The sequence below is a fragment of the Colletes latitarsis genome, chromosome 11 (assembly GCF_051014445.1).
Source record: "Colletes latitarsis isolate SP2378_abdomen chromosome 11, iyColLati1, whole genome shotgun sequence".
NCBI lineage: Eukaryota > Metazoa > Arthropoda > Insecta > Hymenoptera > Colletidae > Colletes > Colletes latitarsis.
This window is the reverse complement of record NC_135144.1, coordinates 15,720,158-15,745,125: the sequence shown is the minus strand read 5'-3', so window position 1 is coordinate 15,745,125 and position 24,968 is coordinate 15,720,158. Positions and strand designations below refer to the sequence as shown.

At 35.4% G+C, this 24,968-nt stretch overlaps 5 protein-coding genes across 8 annotated transcripts; 4 read left to right on the top strand and 1 right to left on the bottom strand.

Annotated features, from left to right (window-relative positions):
• The first annotated feature begins 239 nt into the window (after positions 1-239).
• On the top strand, positions 240-4,029 carry LOC143347983 (uncharacterized). Of its 2 annotated transcripts, XM_076777696.1 has the most exons (4): positions 240-459; positions 736-866; positions 958-1,657; positions 1,736-4,029. In XM_076777696.1, exons 3-4 carry the CDS (start codon positions 1,001-1,003, stop codon positions 3,443-3,445), a joined length of 2,367 nt encoding a protein of 788 aa, XP_076633811.1. In that variant the 5' UTR covers positions 240-459; positions 736-866; positions 958-1,000; the 3' UTR covers positions 3,446-4,029. The 2 variants fall into 2 exon arrangements, with proteins under 2 accessions (XP_076633811.1, XP_076633812.1); XM_076777697.1 differs by having other exon boundaries at positions 736-1,657.
• A 1,215-nt stretch (positions 4,030-5,244) lies between these two features.
• Positions 5,245-7,507, top strand: LOC143347478 (ADP-dependent glucokinase). Its single transcript, XM_076776674.1, has 5 exons — positions 5,245-5,761; positions 5,847-6,134; positions 6,220-6,356; positions 6,429-6,877; positions 6,994-7,507. The coding sequence occupies exons 1-5, from the start codon at positions 5,430-5,432 to the stop codon at positions 7,234-7,236; spliced, it is 1,449 nt and encodes a 482-aa protein (XP_076632789.1). The 5' UTR covers positions 5,245-5,429; the 3' UTR covers positions 7,237-7,507.
• Positions 7,508-8,486: 979 nt separating this feature from the next.
• Positions 8,487-16,352, bottom strand: LOC143347477 (uncharacterized). Of its 3 annotated transcripts, none has more exons than XM_076776671.1 (9): positions 16,127-16,352; positions 15,475-15,785; positions 15,207-15,338; positions 14,505-14,700; positions 14,211-14,392; positions 13,543-13,923; positions 13,035-13,140; positions 11,622-11,740; positions 8,487-11,529 (listed from the first exon to the last, which is right to left on the bottom strand). In XM_076776671.1, the coding sequence occupies exons 2-9, from the start codon at positions 15,766-15,768 to the stop codon at positions 9,271-9,273; spliced, it is 3,669 nt and encodes a 1,222-aa protein (XP_076632786.1). In that variant the 5' UTR covers positions 15,769-15,785; positions 16,127-16,352; the 3' UTR covers positions 8,487-9,270. The 3 variants fall into 3 exon arrangements, with proteins under 3 accessions (XP_076632786.1, XP_076632787.1, XP_076632788.1); XM_076776672.1 differs by having other exon boundaries at positions 14,535-14,700; XM_076776673.1 differs by having other exon boundaries at positions 14,211-14,389; positions 14,535-14,700.
• Positions 16,353-16,535: 183 nt separating this feature from the next.
• LOC143347482 (RISC-loading complex subunit tarbp2-like) lies at positions 16,536-19,321 on the top strand. Its single transcript, XM_076776677.1, has 3 exons — positions 16,536-16,745; positions 17,220-17,622; positions 17,700-19,321. The coding sequence occupies exons 2-3, from the start codon at positions 17,224-17,226 to the stop codon at positions 18,339-18,341; spliced, it is 1,041 nt and encodes a 346-aa protein (XP_076632792.1). The 5' UTR covers positions 16,536-16,745; positions 17,220-17,223; the 3' UTR covers positions 18,342-19,321.
• A 626-nt stretch (positions 19,322-19,947) lies between these two features.
• Arpc4 (Actin-related protein 2/3 complex, subunit 4) lies at positions 19,948-23,838 on the top strand. Its single transcript, XM_076777576.1, has 4 exons — positions 19,948-20,534; positions 20,765-21,091; positions 21,174-21,344; positions 21,413-23,838. Exons 1-4 carry the CDS (start codon positions 20,532-20,534, stop codon positions 21,416-21,418), a joined length of 507 nt encoding a protein of 168 aa, XP_076633691.1. The 5' UTR covers positions 19,948-20,531; the 3' UTR covers positions 21,419-23,838.
• Positions 23,839-24,968: the final 1,130 nt, after the last annotated feature.

The following is a 24,968-nucleotide window of genomic DNA, read 5'->3' as shown; positions in this document are numbered from 1 at the left end:
TGTTTGTTGTATTAATTAATTTATTTATTTTTCAATTAGGAAATATTCGATTATGGAATAGATATATCAATCGGAATATAAAGACAAATCGAACATTTAACTCAATTAATGATACAAGATTTCTTAATTTAACTTAATTTAACGGTAAGTGTTTGTCTTCGAAACCGGCCTTTACATTTAAGATACACGTGGACAAATAAACATTTACGTTGTTTTCTGTCAAGTTACGTTTTGCCGGTCTTGCTGCAACGATGAAAACTCGCTATGAAAATGATAAACGAGAGAGTTTGCAGACGAGTGGTGAACATTAATTGTTGAACTAAAAGCGTAAAAATAAAATTTGCGTTCCATGGATAAATATGAAATGAAACAACTCGAAAAGTTAGCGGCGCGTGTCTTGAAAAATAAACCCGGGGATATCATTTTTATGCAAAATGAATCTCTCGACGGATTGCATAGGTTAGAATCATGCACTGTTATTTAAAAAAAATTATGTATTTTGCTTGAACAGTAATATGTCTGTGAAATAGAAATGGATCATTATAAAAAAAGAGTCTTATTGCATGCAAATGCTGATTAAAGTAAAAGAGTTCGCAAATCATGATATGCCGAATGATATTTTTAACATTCCAATTTTTATCTTCCTTACTAGTTTGTTCTTTTTTCCATAATTTTAAATACCATTTGTATAGATATAATAAATTATGTGTTTTAATTTATCGACCTCTTTAACAGGTTCCTAAGAATTGGAGAAGTAAATAATCGAAATGTCAAGACTGAGAACAGTATCAGAGAAAATATATAAGTTGTTGTCTGAAAAAGCCAGTATTAAGTTTCCAGAACGTGAACAAAATTTTTACCAAGAGGTACTTATTTGTTTCCCTCTGAAGAAATATATTTATAAACTGTTATGAACAATAGAAAGGCAATAATTATATAAAACCTTCAATTATTTAGATCTCAATAAAAAATCTTAAAAAATTGTTATAAAATTGGAAAAATGAATTCATATTGTGATACCGTGAACAGAAAATTATATCACAGAGGACAAATTGATGTAATAGATATGCCAACAGAATTAACTTGCAATTATAAGTACTTCTTTGTTTATGAGGATCAAGTTTCCAAATTTGTCGTGTTAAAAGGTTTACATGGAAATACAGCAAGCGAAGTAGCTAGGAAACTCTTAGATACATTGGCCATTATTGGAGCACCACAGGTTTTACAAAGTGCTAATGGACGAAAGTTTGCAGAACAAGTTGTACAGGAATTACGTTTTTTGTGGAAAGATTTTGTTATACTTCATGGAGAAATCTCAGAGAACAAAGAAAATAGCAGAGATTTCAAAAATTTGCTGAAACATTGGGCGCAAAAAAACCCGACGAAAACATGGTACGAGGCATTGAAACATGTTCAGATTTTTCAAAACTCAACGTTCTGTTGCGAAAATGGAAAGATACCTTATGATATATTGTTCGGACGAAATGTGCACGAAGAATTTCAGAAGCAGGCTAACACAATACCTAAGAGAGAAAATGTATGGACAGAAGAAGAATGGATTAGTCTTGTGTCCAATAAAAACAACGATATCGAAAAAGAAGAAACTGAGAAGTTTGCTGAAAGTTCGAGTTTTATAAAAATCGGAGACATGGATAGTGTAAGTATAACATTCGTAAGACTATAATTTATGTACTTTCCTTTTTAAATTATTAATCAATATTCTTTAATTCATTAGTCAAGAGACGACGACAGTGATTCTTATAGTATAGTAAAGGATGAGCTTCCAAGAGATACTCCAGGCTTTAATTTTGTTGATGTTAAAAGTGAACCTTTGAACATGCATACGGAAGATTCGGTATTCGAAGACGAATCGATAGTAGATGATAAAACAAAATTAGTTTTCAAAAGTCAAGATTTAAAATGTAGAATCTGTCAAAAACAGTACATGAAGCCTGGTCACTTAAAGAATCACATGAGAGCACACATCAAAGGAAAAAAATTCGAATGCAAATTATGTAAAAAGACGTTTCATGTTCTCAGTTTATATGAGAAGCACATGCAACAGTCTCATAGACAAAATAAGCTATCTAGACTGTGTAACACAAGAAGAAATAAAGATTCACGAGAGAAAACAGTATTGGACACGAAAACGTTCAAATCGGATAGTTCTTTGAATATAAATTTGAGCGAGACCGAATCTAATGTTATGGACGAAGATCCTAAAGTAACAAAGAACTCGAGTCTTTTTAAAGAAAGAAAGAAGATTTCCGCAGAAAATCGTTCGATGAAAGTAAACGGAGATCCGACCCTAGATTGTACATACTGCAAACAGAAATTCAACTTTCCTAGCGTATTAAAAAGGCACATGCGATCTCACACGAACGAAAGACCTTACATTTGCGAAATTTGTAATAAAAGCTTCAAACAATTAGGACACCTTAGTCAACATTCGTTAACGCACAAGGATTATCGTTCTTTCCATTGTGCGGTTTGCGGTGTTAAATTCGAATCGTTGGGCTCGTTAAAAGTCCACACTCAATCGCATAAGGAGGATTACATTTCAAAAACGAAAGAAGCTTTCCGTTTGTTCGAATGTGAGAATTGTAAAAAGGTGTTTACCACTAAAAGTGTCCTGGAACGACATATACTTACACACTCCCATGAACGTCAATTCGCTTGTATAATTTGCGGGAAAAGGTTTAAACAAACGGGACACTTGAAATCTCATATGTTGGTTCACACGGGTGAACGGAAATTCGAGTGCACGGTCTGCAAAAAAAGATTTAGCCTCTCGAACTCTCTTAAGAAGCATATGTACGTGCACAATGGGGAGAAACCGTATCAGTGCGACGTATGCGGCGCACGATTTCTTGAAAAAAGAAATTTAAACGGGCATCTGATGACCCACACGAACGAGCGCCCGTTTCGTTGTAAAATTTGTGGGAAACGGTACACTTTGGCGGACACTTTACGACGTCACATCAGCGCCGCACATGAGGAAGGTCGTACATATCAATGCGAGATTTGTGCGAAAATGTTCAAACAGCTGGCCCATCTCTCTGTTCACAAAAAAGTACACAATGACGAACGACCATTCCAGTGTCATTTGTGTGAGAAAAATTTTAAGCATAAAAACGTTCTCAAGTCCCATTTAGCCATTCATGCTAACGTAAGGCCATTCGAATGCGACGTGTGCAAGGCTACTTTTGTAAGGAAGACGAATCTGCAGACGCATATCGCGTCAGCTCACATGAACGAACGACCGTACGTTTGTACAATTTGTGGGAAACGGTTCAAACAAATTAGTCACTTGAACGGCCACGTTGTAGTGCACAGCAATTTAATGCCTTATCAATGCGATTTTTGTGATCGACGGTGCAACAGACTCGACAATTTGAAAAAACATATGCGTCTTCATACGAAGAACAAAGAAGAAGTAGCTTAAAGATTGACGTTTTCCATGATCGTCTTGTAAGAAACAGATTCATGCAAATTGTTCGAATATGAAATTAGGACATATTCGAGCCCATGTGTATTAGCAGTAATGATATGTCAGTTTTAGAAATTGTACTATCAGTCTATAATGATTGTAATTTTCATTGACCTCTAATGAATTTTACCTGATTTCTAATTCCATATTTGCATGCAATCATTGTATACTTATAGATTTAAAATATTTTTATATCTCAAATAGAAACTCATGCTCTGTGAAAGCTTTATTCTTTTGAAAGAAAGAATTAAAAGTAGTAAATGATTCTAATTTAAACATATTAGAATTAGAATCAGTGATCAAAGTTTCAAAAGAATATGGCTAAAAGGTTTAACATGTTTTCCTTGTATTTTTACTAACTCGTACTATAAGTTTCTTGTTGTTTTTAAGTTTTACCATAATCTAAAAATATTAGGAAACCAAGTATAATTGAATTGTACAAACGTAAAAGATAAATTTCTAATTTGAGATCAAGTTTTTAAGATTTATATATATACGTATTCGGAAAAGTTACATGTCCACTAAATTAATTTTAAATTATGCTAAACGATTCGTCATTGTGTTGCTTTTTAAATAAATATTATCAAATAAAACTAGTATGTATTTTCATATTTTGAGATACATCCTTGTTGTCCTAAAAAAGTTGATATTAACTGAAATAACAAATTTAATAATATTAAATTCCATTTAAAAAAATATGTACGTATAATATATGTATAACATTGTTGGACAAAATGTTATTTGACTAATGATTAACGACTATAATTACTGTGTAATTAAACTAGTGAATAGTCATCAAATACGATTCACTCATTATCATTGATTATATTTTTCATTATGACTAAATCAATAAGTTAATAATCAGATATTACTCATAATACTCAACATTCTTTTATGAAGTATACATTTGTGAATAGAAAATGAATTAATTATGAAATTACTTGGTTAAGCGGCAGATTTAAACTGCTTGATTATGCTCAACACTCCTTCCCAATCAAATACCTACATAGGTACATATGTCGCTGTTACAATTTTGGATAATACTGTGTTTGAGTTCTAATTTAGATCTAAGAGTTTCAAAATCATGGCTTTGACAAATCCTTTGTAAATATGTCAGCTAACTGATCTTTGGTAGAAATGTATTCAATATACAAATTCTTGTTTTCTACTAAATCTCTAATAAAATGATATTTTATGTCAACATGTTTCAGTCTTTTCAATTCAACCTTTATGTTAATCTAATGCATGACTTATTGTTGTCTGATTGCAGCGGATCTTATTTATATTCAGTGTACCGCAAAGAGACTCGCTTACGAATCGAAATGTTCATTAATGTTAAAAGTTTATTTTATATCGAAAGAATTGATTTTAGGATTTGTGTTCAGGGGTGTAAGCATGGCGAAGCAAATGGGGCCCCCTCCTAGCTACTTGCAAATAAATAAATTTTAAATTCAATTTTCTTCGGAAATAAATGGTCGAAAAGTGTAATGCAACTGTAGCATCGAAAAAGAATGAGAATCACAAGCATTCGATACGATGTCAATTATTGCTTAAATATTGTATAGTATATTTAAAAATAAGTAATTACTAATTGAGTTTTAGTCTAATATTTTTGCCCCTTTCTAAACAGAATCCTGATTACAACTTTGCCTAATGTTCATTAGACTTTTTTTGCTTTTCTTCATGCGTACTATACGTTCTTAAAATTACGAACCCTTTCTTTTTACTACCCTATGTATTTATTAATTTTTTACAATTCTTATCGACACATGTAAACATAATTTATAGAATACTGGGTCAAATAACACTAATACAGTACGGCTGTGAGAAGCAAAGTTTCTGTTTACGTTTAACAGATAAGAAAATAGGGACAAATGCTATTACATTGATTAGATTTTTAGTGCAGCATTGGGATTCATTATTCTTATTGGTGTTCGATATGAGGTACAATAGAAGATTGAAATTCGGTACAGCTGTTACCGTGTTAACAGTTTTAATCGCGATTTATTATAGAAACTCGGAGAACGTTCTTCAGAAACGATTACAAACATTAATTCACGGATTAGAAAGATTGGAAAATAAACACGTGATCACTTCAAGACCAAAAGTTGCGATAGGTTATGGTATATGCACTGACGTATACGTGAACGCTAAACAATTATTAGAATATTCTGAAGAAGTTGGTCAACCGGAACATTTTGACGAAATTAATACAGAACTTGAATTGTTAAAAAGTTTCGCCTATTATTTTCGTCATGGCGCAGCTGCTGAGTAAGATCCTTTGATTTGATTTCATCATTGACTTGTATTTTGTTTTTTAAAAAAATACAAGGTAATTACAACAAACTTTTTATAGGAGATATATGGCAAATCGGACATTGTTTGAAAACCTTGTTGCTAGAGCTCGTTCATTCCCATCATCTTATGCTACTATTGGTGGTAATGCAGCAGTTATGGCACTACGATTTGCAAGGGAAGGATGTGATGTAGCACTTGGTGCAAAATTGACTAAGTCTTTGCATCAGATGATACCACAGATTATTAATATTGTTGGGGGTGAAGTAAAACGTGATGATGTTCACTTAATTATAGAATACAAAGATGGGGATGTTTGGGGCCCATATGCCAGTTCTAGGGCAAGCAGGTACAATGTTTAAGCAATTTTAGGGAACATTATCTTGAAATATCGAACATATTCCAAATAATATTATCATCAAATAATTTCTTAGATTTATAGTACATAATGATGCCCACAATCCAATGATTGGTTCGTTTAATGCATTTGATAAATTTTTATCAACATATGAGCCTAATTTACTTGTTGTCAGTGGTCTACAAATGATGGACAACTATCCATTTCCAGATGGTAATAGCAATCACATTTTCAGTTGTACAATCCTGATGATCAATTTCACGAAAAATTTGTACTTTGATTTAGGTGTACGACAGAAGCTTTTGCTGAAAGTAAAGAAACAAATGATGGAACAATCGCCGTCTACTAAAATTCACTTCGAAATGGCTTCGTTCGCGGAAGATAAATTGCTTTTTGAATTGTGTGACTCGATCATACCATTTGCGGATAGCTTAGGCATGAACGAACAAGAAATAGCGAATTTGCATAATGCTATGTATTATGGAAATATTTCTTTAGTAGCTAATTCCACGCCGCGAATCGCAACAGTCTTAGATCAAATGCGAACATTATTCAAACTTATACGCGCGAAGAGTAAGTCTGTCGCTAATTCTCGGGAACTTACGAGAATTCACGTACATACGTTAGCGTATCAAGCTATATTTACTATGAAAGGTTCTATGTGGAAAAATACAATGGCTGCAGCAGCCAAGGCATCATTAACGGCTCACAGACACGTATGCGCGACAAGTCAGGTAAGTAAACGTGAACAGAATAAATCTAAACTATGTAATATATATAGTCAGGGTTCAAACTGTAAACACTATAAACCTATGTGTATATATATATATAAATTTACAAAATATTTCAGGTCGATGTTAGGAAAACAGCCTTAATTTTAGATGATAGTTTTTCAACATCTATCGTCGATGGTACTCGAATAGCCCTTGATATCGACAAACCAGTGTCTTGTTGGGATGAAGTGTTAAAGGCAGGTAATGAAGAAATTCCCATTCTAGTATGCGTTACCCCGGTATTAGTTTGTACTGAGGCTGCTCAAACTGCTGGCGGCGGTGATAATATTTCAAGCGCGGGACTCGTATTGCAAATTTGAACGGTACATTTGTCCAAATACGATTAAACGAGTCTGAATTATTGTTTCTGGATAATGGTCTGCTTAGGTACTTACGAGGTGAAATTAGATTTTGACGCACGTAAGCTTTGGAAGGTTAGATTATCATTCATTCCACGAGATATCATTCCAACGTACGTACTTTTACACGAAATGTTCATCAGAATTTCTCTATACGCGAATGTATCTTAACAATTTCTGTAAAGACATTTTTTTTGTACTTACTGCCAGTTGTACTGAAGCTGTCTTGAAAATTACCGGGCTTAAAATTAGCATAGATGTTAAAATATTGATGCTAATAATTCATGGACGATTTATATACCTATATTTAAATAGGTAATTGCGAAAATGAATAGAATATATATCATGTGATAGCAAATAAATGAAAAACATATATAAGCTGTTTTATCATTTCATGCATAATAAAATGCGTTTGAGATCATGCATGACGCCGAATAACATTTTAATATTTATAAAATGTGCAATTAAAAAATTTTTAATTGAAAAAACAATTATTAGTGAACTTTTATCGAGTTGAAACTCTCACGAAAATCATCGGCGGCAAACAATAGTCTTTGCATGAAATTTGCGGCCATCAGTGTTAATTGAAAGTTAGCAGTTCATTGACCAAGAAATGAACGAAATATCTTGGATAAAATGTCATTTCGTTTCATGTATATTCTAACGAATAAGTTTAGAATTGAATGTCGTAGAAAAGTTACTCGTGATTTATGTACGCTGTACACACGATATTAGCATTCGAAAAATTTGTTCTTATACACACTAGTTTCATTGTAACGTAGAAAAATACAATTGCATTTGACTGTAATTGTTATTAAATTATTAAGCGACATGTTCGAAAATGTTATGACAATATTGAACAGAAATATTAAGCATATTATGCTCCAAATATAATTTACGCTATAGAGTAAGGCACGGTTAACTATCCTCTCGCCTTATAAGTGGAAAAGCTTAGAAAGGGAAGTACCGTGGAAAGGTAATCGTGCTTTACTATACATTGTGTATATTGTGCCATGCGATGTTCAGTAAGCTCTTAACAAAATGATTCCATGTTTCAATTATAATAATAAAAAAAAATTATTATGTGAAAGTTGTTCGCTTTCAGGGTCTCTGTGTGGTGATGTAGCATTTCAAAAATTCTACATAAAATAATTTTTAAACAAAAGAAATAAAATTTAAAGAAAAGAATTAAATAAAACATAGTTAAACGATGCAAAAAGTTGTTTGATTTACTAATTATTTTGTCATACCCTTTATAATATCAATCCGCATTTCACATTTCATCATTTTATTAATGGAATACTACCGATGAATAAAATTTACACTTGAAAATTTTTTAACGCGGCATTTATACTGCTTCAACACTGGAATTCGAAGTAAGCGTATTCAGACAGTCGACGATAATCGGTCCTTACACGTCTAAACAGCGTTTAAAGTATAATAACCTTATGCACAATGCACATAATTGAAATTATGAATTCGAATGGAACTTAAATTTCTTAATCACTGCAGAACGTGTACGCGTACAATGTAAAATTATTATGTAACATCGTGTCATTCAAGTTTATACGCATTCGTAAGTGTGTCGTCATATGCCGTTCAATTAATATTGAATAAAAACAATGCGGTCAATAAAAAAAATAGTAAACATTTCGCAAAAAATTTTCATCCTTCTTCTTTCACTACACAATCGTTCCTTAAATGATTCACTGGAGTTGTTACCAGCAAACGGAGGAAAAATATTTACTATTTCTTATTTAGTTTACATAATTACATAGTTCGATTTAAACATGTGTATCGTATGAATTTCACATTAAGAGATACCTTCGTTAGATCACAATGGATTAACATCTGCGAATAACAACCCCTTTAGATGAAAGAAAAAAAAAAAAAGACGAACGAACGATCAAACTGATTTTTAAGGTGTCAATATTGCGATACCTCGTTTGAAAAGTGAACAATTTGAGTCTATGCGTGTAAGTTTGTTAAGACGTTTTATAGGATCGTATCCCCTTCATCGATGCCCAACATCTTTAGATCGTCTGGTCCTGGTTGAGTATCCACTTCCGCTTCCGCCTGCGTTATTTCTGGTGGCGGTTGATCCATGTACTCTGGTCCGTAGCCAACGCACCCCAACATACTATACATAGACGAGTACATGATATTACTTTCTTGGTGACTTTGCTGTTTCGTTTCTGTTTCTTCCTTAGGGAAGATAATGTTCAGCGCCTCTTGCAAATCATCGGGCAAAGGAATGCTTGGATCTGTCCGCTTTTCGGTTGGCTCTGGTATGTCGGATATTTCTTGCGTCGCGCCCTCCACGGTTGGCATCGGGGGTGGCGGTGGATTTTGATGATTCTGAACGAAAGGAGGCACGGCAGGCATCTGCGGCGGTGGATTCGTCATAAATGGTGGATGGGTTTGCACGGGCGGGCGCACCACCGGTTGATGCGGAGGAAACCGTGGTTGACTCTGGACGAACGGCGGTGGATTCGATATGAATGGCGGAGGGGGTCGATTCGTCGAAAACTGTGGTCTGCTTTGCACTGACGGTTGCTGTTGCTGCTGCGATTGCTGGGCCGAGAAAGACGGCGGCGGTCTGTTCAAGGGTGGCGGAGGATGAGGAGGCAACGGTAATTTCGCTACGGTTTGTGGTTGCTTCTGTTGCTCCATCATCGGTTCTTCAATCAGCGTCTCTTCGGATTGATCTTCGATTTCCATATCAACCACCTGCTGCGTAGGTTTAGCTTCGTTCAACACCGGCGGCGGCGGAGCTACCAATATCTTCATCGGTTGATTTTTATTAGCTTGAGCCATTGGATTAGCAGCATTGTTACCGCCACTCATGTTATTATTGTTACTGCCGCCGAGATTTAATGGGGTGGCAAGCTTCGTGATGTGCACGACACCCGGCGGATTTATAATTTCATTGGGAACTTTCGGTGTATCCTCGAATTTACTTTGTTGATAAGGTAGCGGTGTGATATCCTTTTCAGGCAGCTTCGGTTCTTCGGTTTTTTTCTTGAACAGTGGTAATCTGCCGATGAAAGGCAGCTTACCTTTCGACACCTGTGGCGCCGACTTCTTCGTCTGCACACTACCCTTCTTAGATTTAGACGCAGATTCGTTCGTCTTCTTCTCAAATTTTGACTCATCGTTCGACGAATTGTCGTCCCTTCTGTCTTTACTATACTTCTCGTAATTTCTCTTTGGGCTGTCGCGCCAATTCCTTTCACGTCGCGGGGATTCGTTGCTATCCCGTTTTCGTCTATCGTCATAGTAATCTCTTTCTCGGTCTCGGTCCCTGTCTCGATCTCTGTCTCTGTCTCTGTCGCGTTCTCTGTCCCTATCTCGCCCGCGTCTCCTATCATATCTACTGTAACGATCGTATTTATCCTCTCGTCTGTCATATTTCCTATCACGATCCTCTTTGTATCTGTCGCTCTCTCGATCTCTGTCGTCCTCCTTCTCCAAAGATTTGTTCTCGGGCGGTTTTACGGTCATGTTCACCTGCTGTTTCGTCCAGAATCCCATGTGTGGTTTCGGCATCTCTTCCGGCTTTGGCAACTCGATCGGCTTGTTGGTTATCGGTTGCGGTTTCTCTTCTTCCTTCTTTATCCAGAATGGTTTTGGCGGTTCCTTCGGTCCCCAGGCTTCTAAAATCTCCGACTTTGCTTTGTCCACGAAAGGAGCTGGTTCCTCTTCCTCTTCTTCCTCTTCCTCCTCTTCGACGATCTTCTCCTGGCTGAGTCTTCGATTGCTCAAAGATTTCATCTCTTCCTCCTGTTTCGCTTTCAATTTATCTCTGATCGAATTTAGCAATTGTCTATCGTCGGGTTCGGCTACCTGTTGTTCCGGAGTCGAAGGCTGATTCATATGTTGAGACACTTTTGACCAGTGACCTTTTAACTTTATTCGATGATAATCTATTTCTTCGTTGAGGATCGCCTGGGTCGATGCTTTCATTTTATTTCGCATGGCAACGCGAATACTTTTGGACATGTCCTGATCAGAATCCGTATCCGAGTTCTCAGAATCACTGGAACTGTCACTACCGCTGCTCCTGTTTCTTCGTTTCTTCGACTTCTTCGATTTCTTTTTGCTCTTTTTAGATTTTTTCGACTTAGTCGGCGGATCGTCATCTTTGTGCTTTTGCAACTCTATTTGGATCTGCTTGTGCTTCTCTTCGGAGAATGCTTTCTCACGGTCTGCCATCCAATCAGTTTCCCAATGTGGATTTTGTTCCACGAAACTCTAAGGAAAGAAATTACAAATTTTAGTTAGTGTTCGATGTAGATTGGTTGAAACGCCGAACAGAATGCTTGGAAGAGAAATTCAGAACTCACAGAGTAGTTCTCGGAATGCTGTTTAGATTTCAGATGCAAACTCGCGCAATGGAGATCGCCTATCCAGGAATCACAAAGTTTACAGTACCATGCTGTCGCAGCGCTGAAGAACTGCAGACCTATAACCAAATAATTTGCTGCTTAGCATTGCTTAAGCTTTGAAAATGGTAAACAATTTAAGTTCATAAAGAATGACCTTATATTCTGCCACGACACATTCATGTCACTGAAAACAAAAATAATATATTAAAAGATGCTCAACAAATGGTTGACAACATTAAATATTCTTCGGCGATCCAACGTTGATTTCTAGAAGAAAAGGAGGAGAGGGAAAAAAACAATACTTTATTCATACAAATATAGCACAACTAGTACAAATGAAATAAAAACGACAGAGTTACATGTAGTTGTATAAACTTCTTCTGCGCGTACTGCAATTGCCATTTACATGTTTATTTTTTTTTTTCGATTGATCACCGAAATATTGAGAAGGTCCTAATTATTGCAAGTTTTATATACAGTTCAATAGAAAACGATGTTTCAGCATTTACAGTACGTTTTACAAAAATATTTCGATTTATAATAAATTATATTATGAACGTATATACATATACATACATATTTCATATATGCATGTATATATAGATATAACAAATATACTGAGTAAAGTAAGTAACACGAGCATTTGCCACAGTTTACACATTTTGTATCAACTAAATACGTTATTTGTATTTTGTACACGCACCATCAATATGATAATATTGATTTTTTTTATGTCGATATGTTTTTTCACAATTGACAAAAAGTCTTCTTTCGTTCGTTCTTGACCGTGAAATCGACCTATGCATGACGATACGACGAACAATATACACTTGTGAAGAATAATTACGATAAACTATTCGATTATAGAAGCTGAAATATCTGAAACCGCTCGGAATTGTGCTCCTTGAGTCCATTTTAAAATCCAGTGTGCATCTCTACAGTGTTTTACCATCGTTGCTACAAAATTTGCTGCTAACAATGTGACATAGATATACCTTCCGGAAACGGAATATATATATATATATATATATATATATAAAAATGGAAAGGAAAAATGTAACATTCGTCCTTTTAGAAGATCATGAAGTTAATAAGTTGTCATGAAGAGTAAGAAAAAAAATCTCAGACGTTTTTAATGCATGTATTACATTCAATGACTTAGTAAAAGAAAAAAGAAGCTTGTAAAGCGCTGGTATTTTTCTGTAAACAATTCGATTCTGTGTGGGTCGACATTTACGTGCGTTAATGCAGACAAATTTTCGAGCAAACCATAGCTGTAGGTCTCTTCAATACATACCGGACACCACAGTGTCTGTGCACAAGCTACGGAATTGTATTCTATTAGTAATTATCCACTGAAATGAACCATACCTTTAATCGGTGTTCTTTTCGTTGGCAGTCCAGGATAATAGGGCACTTCCTTTTCCGTTCCGTCTCCATTCCGCTCATGCCATGGCATATCAACTATCTTGCGTTCCTGTCGTAGGGAGTAAAACGTTAATGGGCAACGCTCGTTACAAACTGTACAAAAAATATTCGGTGGTACTTTTTTAAGTGACATATTGTTATGGTACACCAAACAAGCTATGTACCAAGTACCTGCACGTCGACAATATATATCATCCTTACACACGAAATATAGTTCAAATTAGAAATACATAGTCTTAACCGAATCCGTTTTTGTTCTCTCACAACCGTAAATCAATAATCAGTTACATTTTTCTGCATTCCTGTTCTAATGATTGTAAATTGTTATTTATAAAAGCGATCGGCAATTGGGAATATTCTAAATTCAATTATTTAAAGGTACCTATACCAAAGGTTGAAGGAGGCTTTTTTTTACTAAGGGCTCTACTATTACAACGATAGGGCGACTTACTAAACAAGCTTCTTTGTGTTCATTGCTATGCAGATGATTCAAATATTCCTTTGCCGTTTTAGGAAATATATCGCAGACTTTACACCAATGCATTTCCGGATCGTAATGTACAAAATTGTACATAGGTTTTGCGTCTTCGGGAGACCTTCGTTCTTTCATTTCCCTTTCGATTTTGGACTCCTTGTCGGAATCGGACACAGACGATCTGTCAGGCGATTCTGATTTTCCTTTCGGAAAGTCTTCTTTAGGGCTCCTCGAACGTTTGTTAATTTCTAGTTTAAATTTGCTTTTAAGATCATCGACGGTAGCTTTGTCTCCGATAATTCCGGTAAGCATGTCGATAACGTTGTGTATTGATTTCATTTTGTTCTGTATTTCAATCTGTAAACAAAAATATTAAAATGATGATGATTCGTGCGTATTTTTAAGGTTCCCAATTTTTTGACATTTAATTTTTAGCCATCTTTGGTAAATTAATTTTAGTATATTTTCTTTTTGGGGAAATGCAAATAATCACTTCTCTTTCTACCAAAGAAAACTCGAAACCTACGTTTTATAATAAAATGTTTAAAGCGACTCGAACAACAATAAAAAAAAAAGTTTAAAAAACGAACAATTAAATATAAATTGTACCAAGCCCTGTTTTACGTAATGGTACATTTATTTACCTGCAACTTTTGATTCTCTTTTATGATACGAGTATTTTCCCGTCCACCTTCTTTACCAATTTCATCACACTGTTGACGCAGGATTTCCAGCTCGCGTTGTAACGTAGTTGATTTCTTAACGTATTCCTCCCGCTGCTTAGCCAAAGTTGCTTTTTGCTGTTTTACTTCAGCTGCGATTGCTGCTGGGCATTTAATTTGAAAAGATATTAAAAACCGCATACGTTATGATTTTTTAACTTACAATAAAAATTATATAATTAATAACAGAGCATAGAATTGCGACCGAGTACATACAATGATATTGAAGCAAATTAGATGACACACCTTCTTTCTTGGCATCCTCTGGTCTAGCCAAGGATGATACTAATCCAGAGGAACCACTATCCACTGGTCTTGATGATTCTTGCTGTGATGTTAATGTGGGAGGTGGAGGTGCTTGTTGATTGTTATAAGGTACCTGGTTCCCTTGCCAATTTGGTGGTGGATAATCCTAACAAAATAAACATACATTTAATCTCAAACACTCAAATAGTATTCCTATGGAACCTTACCTTTATTCGTCCATACTCAAATCAGAACTTTGGATAATACACGGAAGATTCTTGAAGATGAATCATCTGGTCAATAATACTGGTTTCCAATGTCGATGCCAATAAAATAAACAACGCGAACGTTATACTTACGCGGGGATTCGCAATAATTCGCGATAGAAAGGAACATAACGTTCGTCCCCAAAAATTAATAATACTACCAATTATTATTGTAACACTTTGGTAGATCACGTAACAATTTCATAGTTATTTGCACAAATTCATAGATCAAACCGACAAATAAATAGGTAATATCCCGAAAGATTTTCACAGTGTAACTTAATTGTATTGCCTTGATTTCAATACAATATCGATTACCACAGAATAGGATTATCATTCCCATAAAAAATACACAATTCCTCCTACAATTAAAGTCTGTTTTTGTTCTTATGTTAAATAAACTTACGCTGCGATAACCAGTCGGTTGCTGGTAACTGTAGTCATAGCCCTGCCCATAGTTGTAGTTGTAATTATTATATCCTTGATTGTAAGCTGCTATAGGTGGTGGTGGTTGACTTGTGTTTGGTGGTGGTGGTGCCTGTGGAAGAGAGATAAAATATATGTAACGTATCTCTTTTATATATGTAATGTTTTAATGTAATGATACATGACCTTCTTCACAGACCAAATAAAAAAAAAAAGTACAAAACACTTAAACATAGCATGAGCAATACCTGGTATTGATTATGAACTGCTGGAACATAACCTCCAGAACTATTCGGATTAGGAGTAGAAGCTTGAGACTGAGAAGTCTGCTGTTTCCACTCTTGTTGCGAACGACTGGACTCCTTTCTTCTTCTGTCCCGGGAACTTGAACGGGATCTTCTATCCCTAGAGCGCGAACGTCGGTACCTGCCCCGTCTTGGGGATGGTGATCGATCGTACTTCCTAGACCTTCTCCTGTGAGAAGAATCTTCTGAATCCGCACTGGGGCTTCTGGGTCCTTTACGCCTTGATTCTTGTTCCATCTTCCTATACTTTAAATCTATAAAAATTACTTTTATCAAAAATCCATAACGAATACGACCATAGTAATACGATATTAACAGATTATGTTGTTAGTGTCCAATGAAATAGTTTAGAAACACCCTGTACATTCATGAAACAATAATGCGTAATGTATTTAGTCGGACGATAAAACGGTAAAACCGAGTGTCCAATTAATTTTAATATAGATCGACATTAGATTATCGTACGATCCTGATTAATAAACATTATTTAAACGAGAAAAAATAATTTTAAATGTCGCATTGCAGCCATTACTATTTTGCCGATAAAACATCGATATTACTTTTCAGCATGTTTAACGCAATTTCAAGTTATTACCTTCGTCAACGATTTTCCTGCGATTTTAGTACTCCGCTTTCGGTAAGTACCGACGCGAAACAACGAGAATAATATGTTTTAAGCCGCTTAAAAATCATTCAATCGACATAACGTAACGCGGACCAAAGACGAATGGAAGAAGCCGAACTATGACTGTGAACGAACCGCATAGAAATAAAAAGATATTAGATGAATGAACTCAAAATGTCGTTCCTCGACTCAGCGCGACGATCGACGTTAACAATTTAAAAGCTCACTAGATTCTAGTAATTAATTTTTGAATCACGTTCGTTCCCAATCACGGTGATTTTTCACAGTGATTCGTGATTTTTCATGATCGCTTCTGGTTAGTTAGAGCATAATTGTTCTTTGCGCGTTATTACTAGTAATATAAATGACGTAATCGAATTGGGGAATTGCCCTAACATGCTGTCATTCTCGGTATTTTCAACTTCCATTCCCAAATCTTAATTAAAGGGAAAATTCCGAATAGTTCTTCCAAAATAACATCATTGTTCGTGTCTGTAATCGTGGTGAATACTGGATATCATAATAATTAAAGTATAGTGAAATAATCAAGAAAGACTGTTTATTATAAGCATTATCTGCAAATTTAGTGGTAAGTTGCATGTGGTAATGTTATGAAGTATACAGTAGACTCCTGCGTAACTAATATATGACCGGCTACTTGGAAAACATATGCAAATTATTACTTATTGATTGTTAATGAAAAAATGCACGCACGCACGCACGCACGCACGCACACCCACACCCACACCCACACCCACCCACACACACACCCACACACACACACCTACAATTGTTTAGACCTATGTATATAATATATATAATATGCTTATATTAAATAACGTTTATTAGACATTTTCTTCTACAAAAACAATTGATGATATTTTTCTGATTTTTTCATTTATGTTTGTTTGTTAAATTAAATAATATAAGTTCATCTTAACAAAAATGTGATTAGTCAAAGCAAAGACCTATTAAAACAAGACTAGATAACTAGGAGTCTATTGTAAACTGATACACTAAAAGTAATGTTGATACTAATTGATACTTATTTATGAAAATCTAGTAAAATGTATAAAACACCAGTAATGATTTTACAAGAATCCACTATGAAACTTGGCTCTTTACCTAGCTACACAGAAATGTCTCCTACAACTAATAACAATCAAATTATATTTAATATTCAAGTCAAATGGAAGAATTATAGTTGTGTAGGAACTGGAAGTAATAAAAAGTCAGCCAAACAAAATGCTGCTAAAACACTGCTTACTATGTTGGTATCATCAAAAGAAATTTCAGAATCTGTATCATCATTTCTATCACAATATGAATCAAGCAATTCAATAATAAATATGTCTGATTCTACATCTGATATGGATTCCTCTTTTAATAGTTCAAGTAATTCTTGTTCATCTGTTAAAACTACAGATCTGGAAGATATATTAGACAACTATGTGAGTCGTTTACAAGTAAGTATATTATAAAATATTACTTCTTTTACAATGCTACTTAAATATATATTTTTATTATTAAAACTGTCCCACAGGAATTTTGTATATCAAATTCTATACCTACACCCTGTTACGATACTATTAGTGTAAATGGACCACCTCATCTTAGTGTGTTTACTGTAAGTTGTGACACAAATAATGTACATAAAGAAGCATCTGCACATAAAAAAAAAGTTGCAAAACAAAAAGTAGCAAAAGAAGTCTTAGAATATTTAATGGCAAACGCAAATCACCATACTGATAAATCAAACATAAATATTGTAAATCTTGAAAATGACGATTTAAAATTTAAGAAAGTTATAAATATATATCGTGGTCTAAATGATGGTAGAATAATCCCAACTGACAATACAGTTCAAATTAAGGATTATCACGATGCATTAAGTAACTTATTCAGCAAAGTTCCAAAAGAACAGAAAAACTATTTGGTAAATAGATATATGCTAGATAAATATAAAAATGATTTGAATGATGTAAGAAGCATTATTTGCGACACATTGAAGTTAACTGTAAATAAAATTACGTTTCAAACAAAACAGAAGAATATATTCATGGTTGGAATTAGATTGACTTCTATGCCCATAATATTTCAAATTGGTAAAGGTACAACCATAATGGAAGCAGAAAAACAAGCCCTGTGTAAATTATTTGAACAAATATTTTTATTTTTTTCGTAAGATATAAATAAAAAATATACAGTAGTGCCCACATAAGTGACCAAGCTCGGGATCGGCCGTGGTCACTTATGTGGGCATGATTACTTTTCAAAATTCAACAGAGATAAGGAAAGAGGATAAGTGCGAGTGAGATACAATAGCTGGCACCCGGTACCATATATGTATACAATGTATCGATAACGACCGGTGTCAAGTTACGCACGCACGCTCAATGTTCGAAGCCGCTTAGCTTCTAAGAATTTGTGGAGATAACTCTGGTCATTTATGTGGGCATTATTGTTTATATTTTTAATATTAAAAATTACTAAATAGTTTTAAAATGTTGAAAATCGTTAAATATATTTTAAATATATTAATTAATTTTTGCGTTATTTTTTTTTACTTCAATTATAATTATATATTAAGCGAGAATCTGTAAATATCAAGTTGGGTTGGGATATGAACTTTTCTCAAGATCAGTTAGATACTCAAAAAAAAATACTTAATAATTTATAAAATTATGAAAATTAAAAGATAGACTAAAAATAACGTATCCATGTATTCTCGAGAATTCCGACTATTCCCAGGAATCCTCACTCTTGGTTGTCCTCGAAAATTATGCATTTTTGGTATAAAATTACTTTCCGTTCATTAATTGTCTTCATCAAAATCATTATTATCAGAACTTCCATTATTAGTGTAACTTGATAATCGGAATCGTCAAAACCGTTTTACACAAATATCGCTTTCACTATCTCCGTTGCTAGTATCTGACACTTCACCATTAGTATCACTATCGATATCTGAGAAAGGATCAGCATTAAGTTTGATACTTACAAATTTTTAATATGAATGGAGAATAATAGATAATTGAAATACGTTTGAAAAATACTCAGTGATACGTGATATTTGTGTGGGAAAGCCGGTGAGGGAAAAAAAAAATGCGCCATACGATAACTCACGAAAATATATCTTACATCAGTACCGCTCTACAATCCGCGTACGAGTAGTTTAGTGGTTAGTCAGTACTGTAGTAGTGTCAGTCTGTCAGTGTCAGTAGTCTCTCACGTGACCACCATGGTTGCCAATCTGCACTGCCATAACCCACTGGGACAATTCCCCAGTGAATCCGCACCACCTAGGTTACTAGGTGCAACCCTGTCACCACACTTGTTATACGATTTAATTACTAGAGCCTTGTGATTATACAAGGTGTTCCAAAATACGTGAAAGAACGTGATAAACAGTGATTTCTCTTTTCAAGAGAAATCGAACGTGTGAAACGATTTCATCGTGGAGTCTTTACTTACGAAAGAAACAATATTGAAAATATATTACTTAAACATCGACTTTATGAATATTTGGTTAAATTTCAATTTTTAAGCATACAAGAATATTGAAATCGAAGGTACGAAAACACGTTGCATTCCTTTTTTTGTCTCGATTTGTGCTACATACATAATTTGTAGTATTTTATATAGGTTCAATTCGTGCACCAATTTTTTCTTTGGTAAACAGAAAAAATTCTCAAGCTATAAATTTCTGACGACGAAATATCAACGCAAAAATAAAATCGTAGGAACGACGGAACCTAACGAGAGCAATCCTTCCTTTTAAGTCTAGTGACTCGAATAATTATCACGTGATCGCTCGGTCGTTGCTACTTGTGTATTTACCGTACATTTTAAGTACGAAATAGAATAATTACGCGAACGTTAATAAAAAGTCAGAAGCACTGAAAACATTTGTTTAAAGGATTGCGCAAATGATAAATTCGTCAGAATTAATAGTAAGGATTTCTGGTCGTTCGCGTATAACGGAATTTGCCAATCATCATCGTCTAACGAATTTCGTTGCACACACTGCAGGAATTCAGGCGTATACGTAAAGGCACCGCGATGATTCTTTTCTAGGATACGTTCCGAATTTGCTCAAATCCATTGACGAACGTCACCGTATTTCCGTCGGAGTTCCGTGTGTCGAATAGAGAGAGAAACGAATTTGTCCTCGTTATCAGTGAACTTCGGAACACGCCCCACGCTGTTGAAATCAAACCGGCCGAACCCAACCCCCCTTTGATATGCATAGAACGTAATGTGTCATCTTTCACGTGTTTCCGTGAACCTTTCATAGAAAAACCGGACCGTTGAAGGGAGCACGACGCTGATAGATTTCAGTCGGGACGCGAGATTCTCGTAGCTTCTTTGCAAGATGGTAAGCACTTCTTCTCTAACCGCGAAAAATAGGTTATGGTGATTTGTATTTTTCAATAAGATAACATTCCTCATCGATGAGACAGAATGTTGATATGACGAAGATTTTGTTTACCTTTCGACAGTTTTTTTCTTATACAAACACATAATTAATCGAAGGGTAGTCAGGATAATTTTACAGTCACGGAGATAACGTGAGATGTTGCAACCTTAGTTTCTCTCTTTTTACAGTCGGAAACGTTGAAGCCTTATCTGACAGCAGTGAGGCGGACGCTTACAGCCGCAATGTGTCTTGAGAATTTCTCGTCCCAAATTGTTGAGAGGCACAATAAACCTGAAGTTGAAGTGAGAAACAATAAGGAGCTCCTTCTGACTCCAATATTGATAAGTAGAAACGATAAGGAAAAGGTGCTGATCGAGTCCAGTATAAACAGTATGAGAATAAGTATCGCTGTGAAACAGGCAGATGATATGGAGAAGATTTTGTGTCATAATTTCACAAGATTCATGACAATGAGAGCAGAACATTTTGTTATTCTTAGGAGGAAGCCGATAGAGGTAAATATTCTTTAAATTTGCAGAATATTAAACGAGAGAAATTTGCACGAACAGAATTGGTAATGTTGAAATCATTCCGTAGGGTTATAACATTAGTTTTTTAATCACAAACATCCACGTAGAACAAATGTACAAACATAAAATCGTAGACTTTGTCATTCATTTCATGGAAGAAATCGACAGAGAGATCAGTGAAATGAAATTGTCAATGAATGCCAGAGCTCGCATTTGCGCGGAAGAATTCTTGAAAAGGGTCAGTATATAATATGGATTAGATGTGATGTGTAATGCCATTTGTTAAAACAACAATTTCCATTTCAGTTTTAATTCCTGGGACACGGCGTGTTACCAACATAGCAATAATTGCAAATGCCAGGTCGCTAAAAGTAACAGTGCCCGTAAACTAAGCTGATTAACGCAGTTAGAAATATTTTTAGGATAACTTCCTAACTTACTTTAAGCGACCCTTTATCCAAATAACAATCCGTGCTGTTTTCCAGTTACAAAATTCATTAAATAAATTTCTCGATTAATCGATGTTATCTCCAGCTGTGTAACGAATAACAAGTCTGACGTACATGTAAGTACAAAATGATATATTAATTGAATGCGTTCTCACGAGGAGTGGGAGACGATCGCGTCGAAAAGAGTGTACTTGTTTCTCCCGAAGATGGAAACGGAACGGTGGACTGGCATCTGTTTAAAAAGCGTTGTTCTAAAACTAATTTTAATATTCTCTGAATCTGGGATATAATATCGCACACGATGAAACTGTGAAAACCACTTTATAAATTTTACACGCGACAAAGGTACTTTTCTCGTAGGAATCAGGAATGCCTTTTCGAGTCTAGACTTTTCCAATCTTGTAATCGTCTCATGAATTTTGCATAATCAGTCCATAGTGTACATTTTTATAACAACTTATTGACAATGAAGTTGTTTGTAAACTGTAGATACAGACTGGCGGTTTAAGCGATCTTTTCATAGGCGGACCTTCTTTTTACCAAGGTACTTCGGTAATAGTGTGTACTTTTGCAAGTAAGTCTAGCACAAAGGGAACGAGAATACAGTACGACGCAAGATAGGAAGGTTTATTTTGTCGGATACCAGGGAATATTTAAGGGACATTCCTAATCGCGAAGCCACCGGTTATATCGAGCATTGTTAATACTAAAGTCGTCGTCGAGTCAACTGTCCGATCAGAAATATATCTCGGCTAGCGAAAATCATTTTCTTTTATCATTTTATCAGTGCCCTGGCTGGTTTCGGTTATCTTTCGAGACCGAACGGGCGTATTTATATTTATACTGGGTTCCACACATCCGGCATTTATCGAATGTCGAGCAACGGATACTCTTTTTCAATCCATTGCTTCGCAAAGCGTTGGAAGAGAACATCCGTTGCGTGGCGCTCGACAAATAATCAGTGCGTTGAGTCGGCGTTATGGGTAGAGACACGTGTACCCATCACTGTTTGACGTTATTCGAATAAATCTTTATTCAAACAAGGAATAACAGACGAAATCTTATTCATTATTCGATTATAATTCCTTGATCGTTTATTTGTTACTTGTTATTCGTTCAGTATTATTCGTTTTATTGCTATTTGAAGATTTATTTCATGTAAGATCAACTTATTCGTTATTCGAAATAACTTTTGCCCGATATCGATACCCATGTATTTTAGATGCATGCGAACTGGTGATCTCTAATTAAATTAAATAGTATACATTTGAAAAATTACTTGTAATTAAATTGTTCTTCCATCGTAAAGAGTATTGGAACGCGTTGTATATTTAAAGTGCCGGTCACCGATGACCGCTGTGGCAGTGAACGTGTTAATCGTGTATGAAATGAATTATACAAATACATAGGTATTGACAGAGGTCGTGTTTGGACTCATTGTTATCGGATAAACCTTGTCAATCTATTTCTAATACTACTATAAAGGTATGAAAAAAATATAAAAATTGTAATTTTTATTGGTGAATGAAATTTGATGTCATGCGTGTCGATAGCGGAGGTTTAGTCTACGAATGGTACGTTCAGAGTTTGTAATCACATATTGAGAAAGAGGCAGGACGTTTGTCTGCTGGTTTGTACACTTTTTCCAAAAGGAAAAGTTCGATCGACTGGTTGACTTGACAAGGAGTTTAGTAATTATAAACGCAACTGACGTCCACCGACATTGGATATTGTAATTCGTCGAACAACTGCCAAAACACTATTTAGCATAGCTAAGCGATCGAGGGACTGTAATTACGATTGTCTTAATTACTACGATAGCGCTAAGGAGCTAAGAGGTACTTTTTATTGTAATTATGAAGGAAAGATATCTTTATCACGGCATCGTATATGTATGTATATACTATATACGAACAGAGTATCACGCGTTTATCGAATTTTCACTAATTTTCATCGAACGTTAAGTTAGAATACGAGAGTGCCGCGATTTCTCTGGTTTTCAATTTTGGTAGATAGGTTTCGATTGCGTACCTTTTATTTTTCTACGTGTTCTCCTTTTACACGATCAAACATTTTGGCAGGCGTTTGGTCGAAAACGCTGTAGCAATTACACAAAATGTTGGATCATTTATTGGATCAACTACGAACAATGAAACGGTGGGTGTGTGCGAGAAGCGTGCAATTCCTTTTGCATTTATAAAGTTCTATTTATCTTACGAATTATTGTAACCGTATGATTTAATACTAATGTAAATATAAATAAACGAGAAGAAGCATCGTCAGAATATACTTGTTTTATCCTCAAAATATCCTGGCAATATTCACGAACCGTCCAATTTTAATTTCAAGCAATAAATCCATACTTTCTTCAGATTTTAGTTTAGTTTTTGTCATGGGAATGTTTTTTATTTTGTTGGGTCCCTGAGATGGTAATTTTCAGATGAAAAATTTCTTTAACCCTATGACTCCGGCGCAATTTGCAATTTTTAACTTACAAGCTCGAATCTGATTCTACGGGTTTCTGATTTCATATTTAAAGTTACAGAAGAATTCATAAATTTATGTTGAATTTGAGCAACGTAACGATACGAATATATGTCTAAATTAAAGGAAAATCCGCATTTAGATGCAATCTCTGTTTAATTCGATCGTTTAACGGATGAAAACAATTTCCTTCTTCGTACTTCACGGTTTTGTAGTTTCGAACAAAAAACTGATCGGTCGAAGCAAGTTAAAAGCCGCGTTGCTTTGAATCGTTTCGTTCGCAAAGGGTTTTTTTTTTTTAAATTGCATCGTTTAAAGAGCGTTTAGATCGTGGTTCAGATAATTGGATGCTTAGGCTGTGGTCGATTTAACGCGGCGCTCTCTAATCGACGATTTCAATTCTAGCCGAGAGTTTCCCGGTCGGATCGCAGTTGTAACGCAAATGTTGGTTCGGTCGCGATCCTGCGCCTCCGCGGCTGCAACGTGCCGTGCAAAACACAAAGGCCTCCTCGAATCACGGAATCCGTCACGTTCGCGGTGACACCTCTTTCACGGAGAAGGGTGCCCCCGGTAGAGACCAGTCACGCGGGAATGCCGTTCACCAAAGGCAGTTGGTGAGTTTTCCGGCCACGGGGCATCGCGACGTCTTCGCGCGTTTCGACCAGTTTGTTCGCGTTCCGCGATAACAGTGATTTCCTATCCCGTGCAAACAAAAAAAAAAAACGATTATCTGGTACACGAGAATCCTCCGTAAGAGTAGTCGAATCGTGATAGTTCTGTGCCCGGGACTTTCCGTTCTTTGAGATTAAAAAGGAAATATAAAGAAAAATTAGTTGAATTAGCGAAGAATTAGTTGGACGAACGAGAGAACAGGAAAGCAGAAGCACCCGAACAGAATCCTCGGCGGGGAAAGTTTTAAGCCCGCGGTC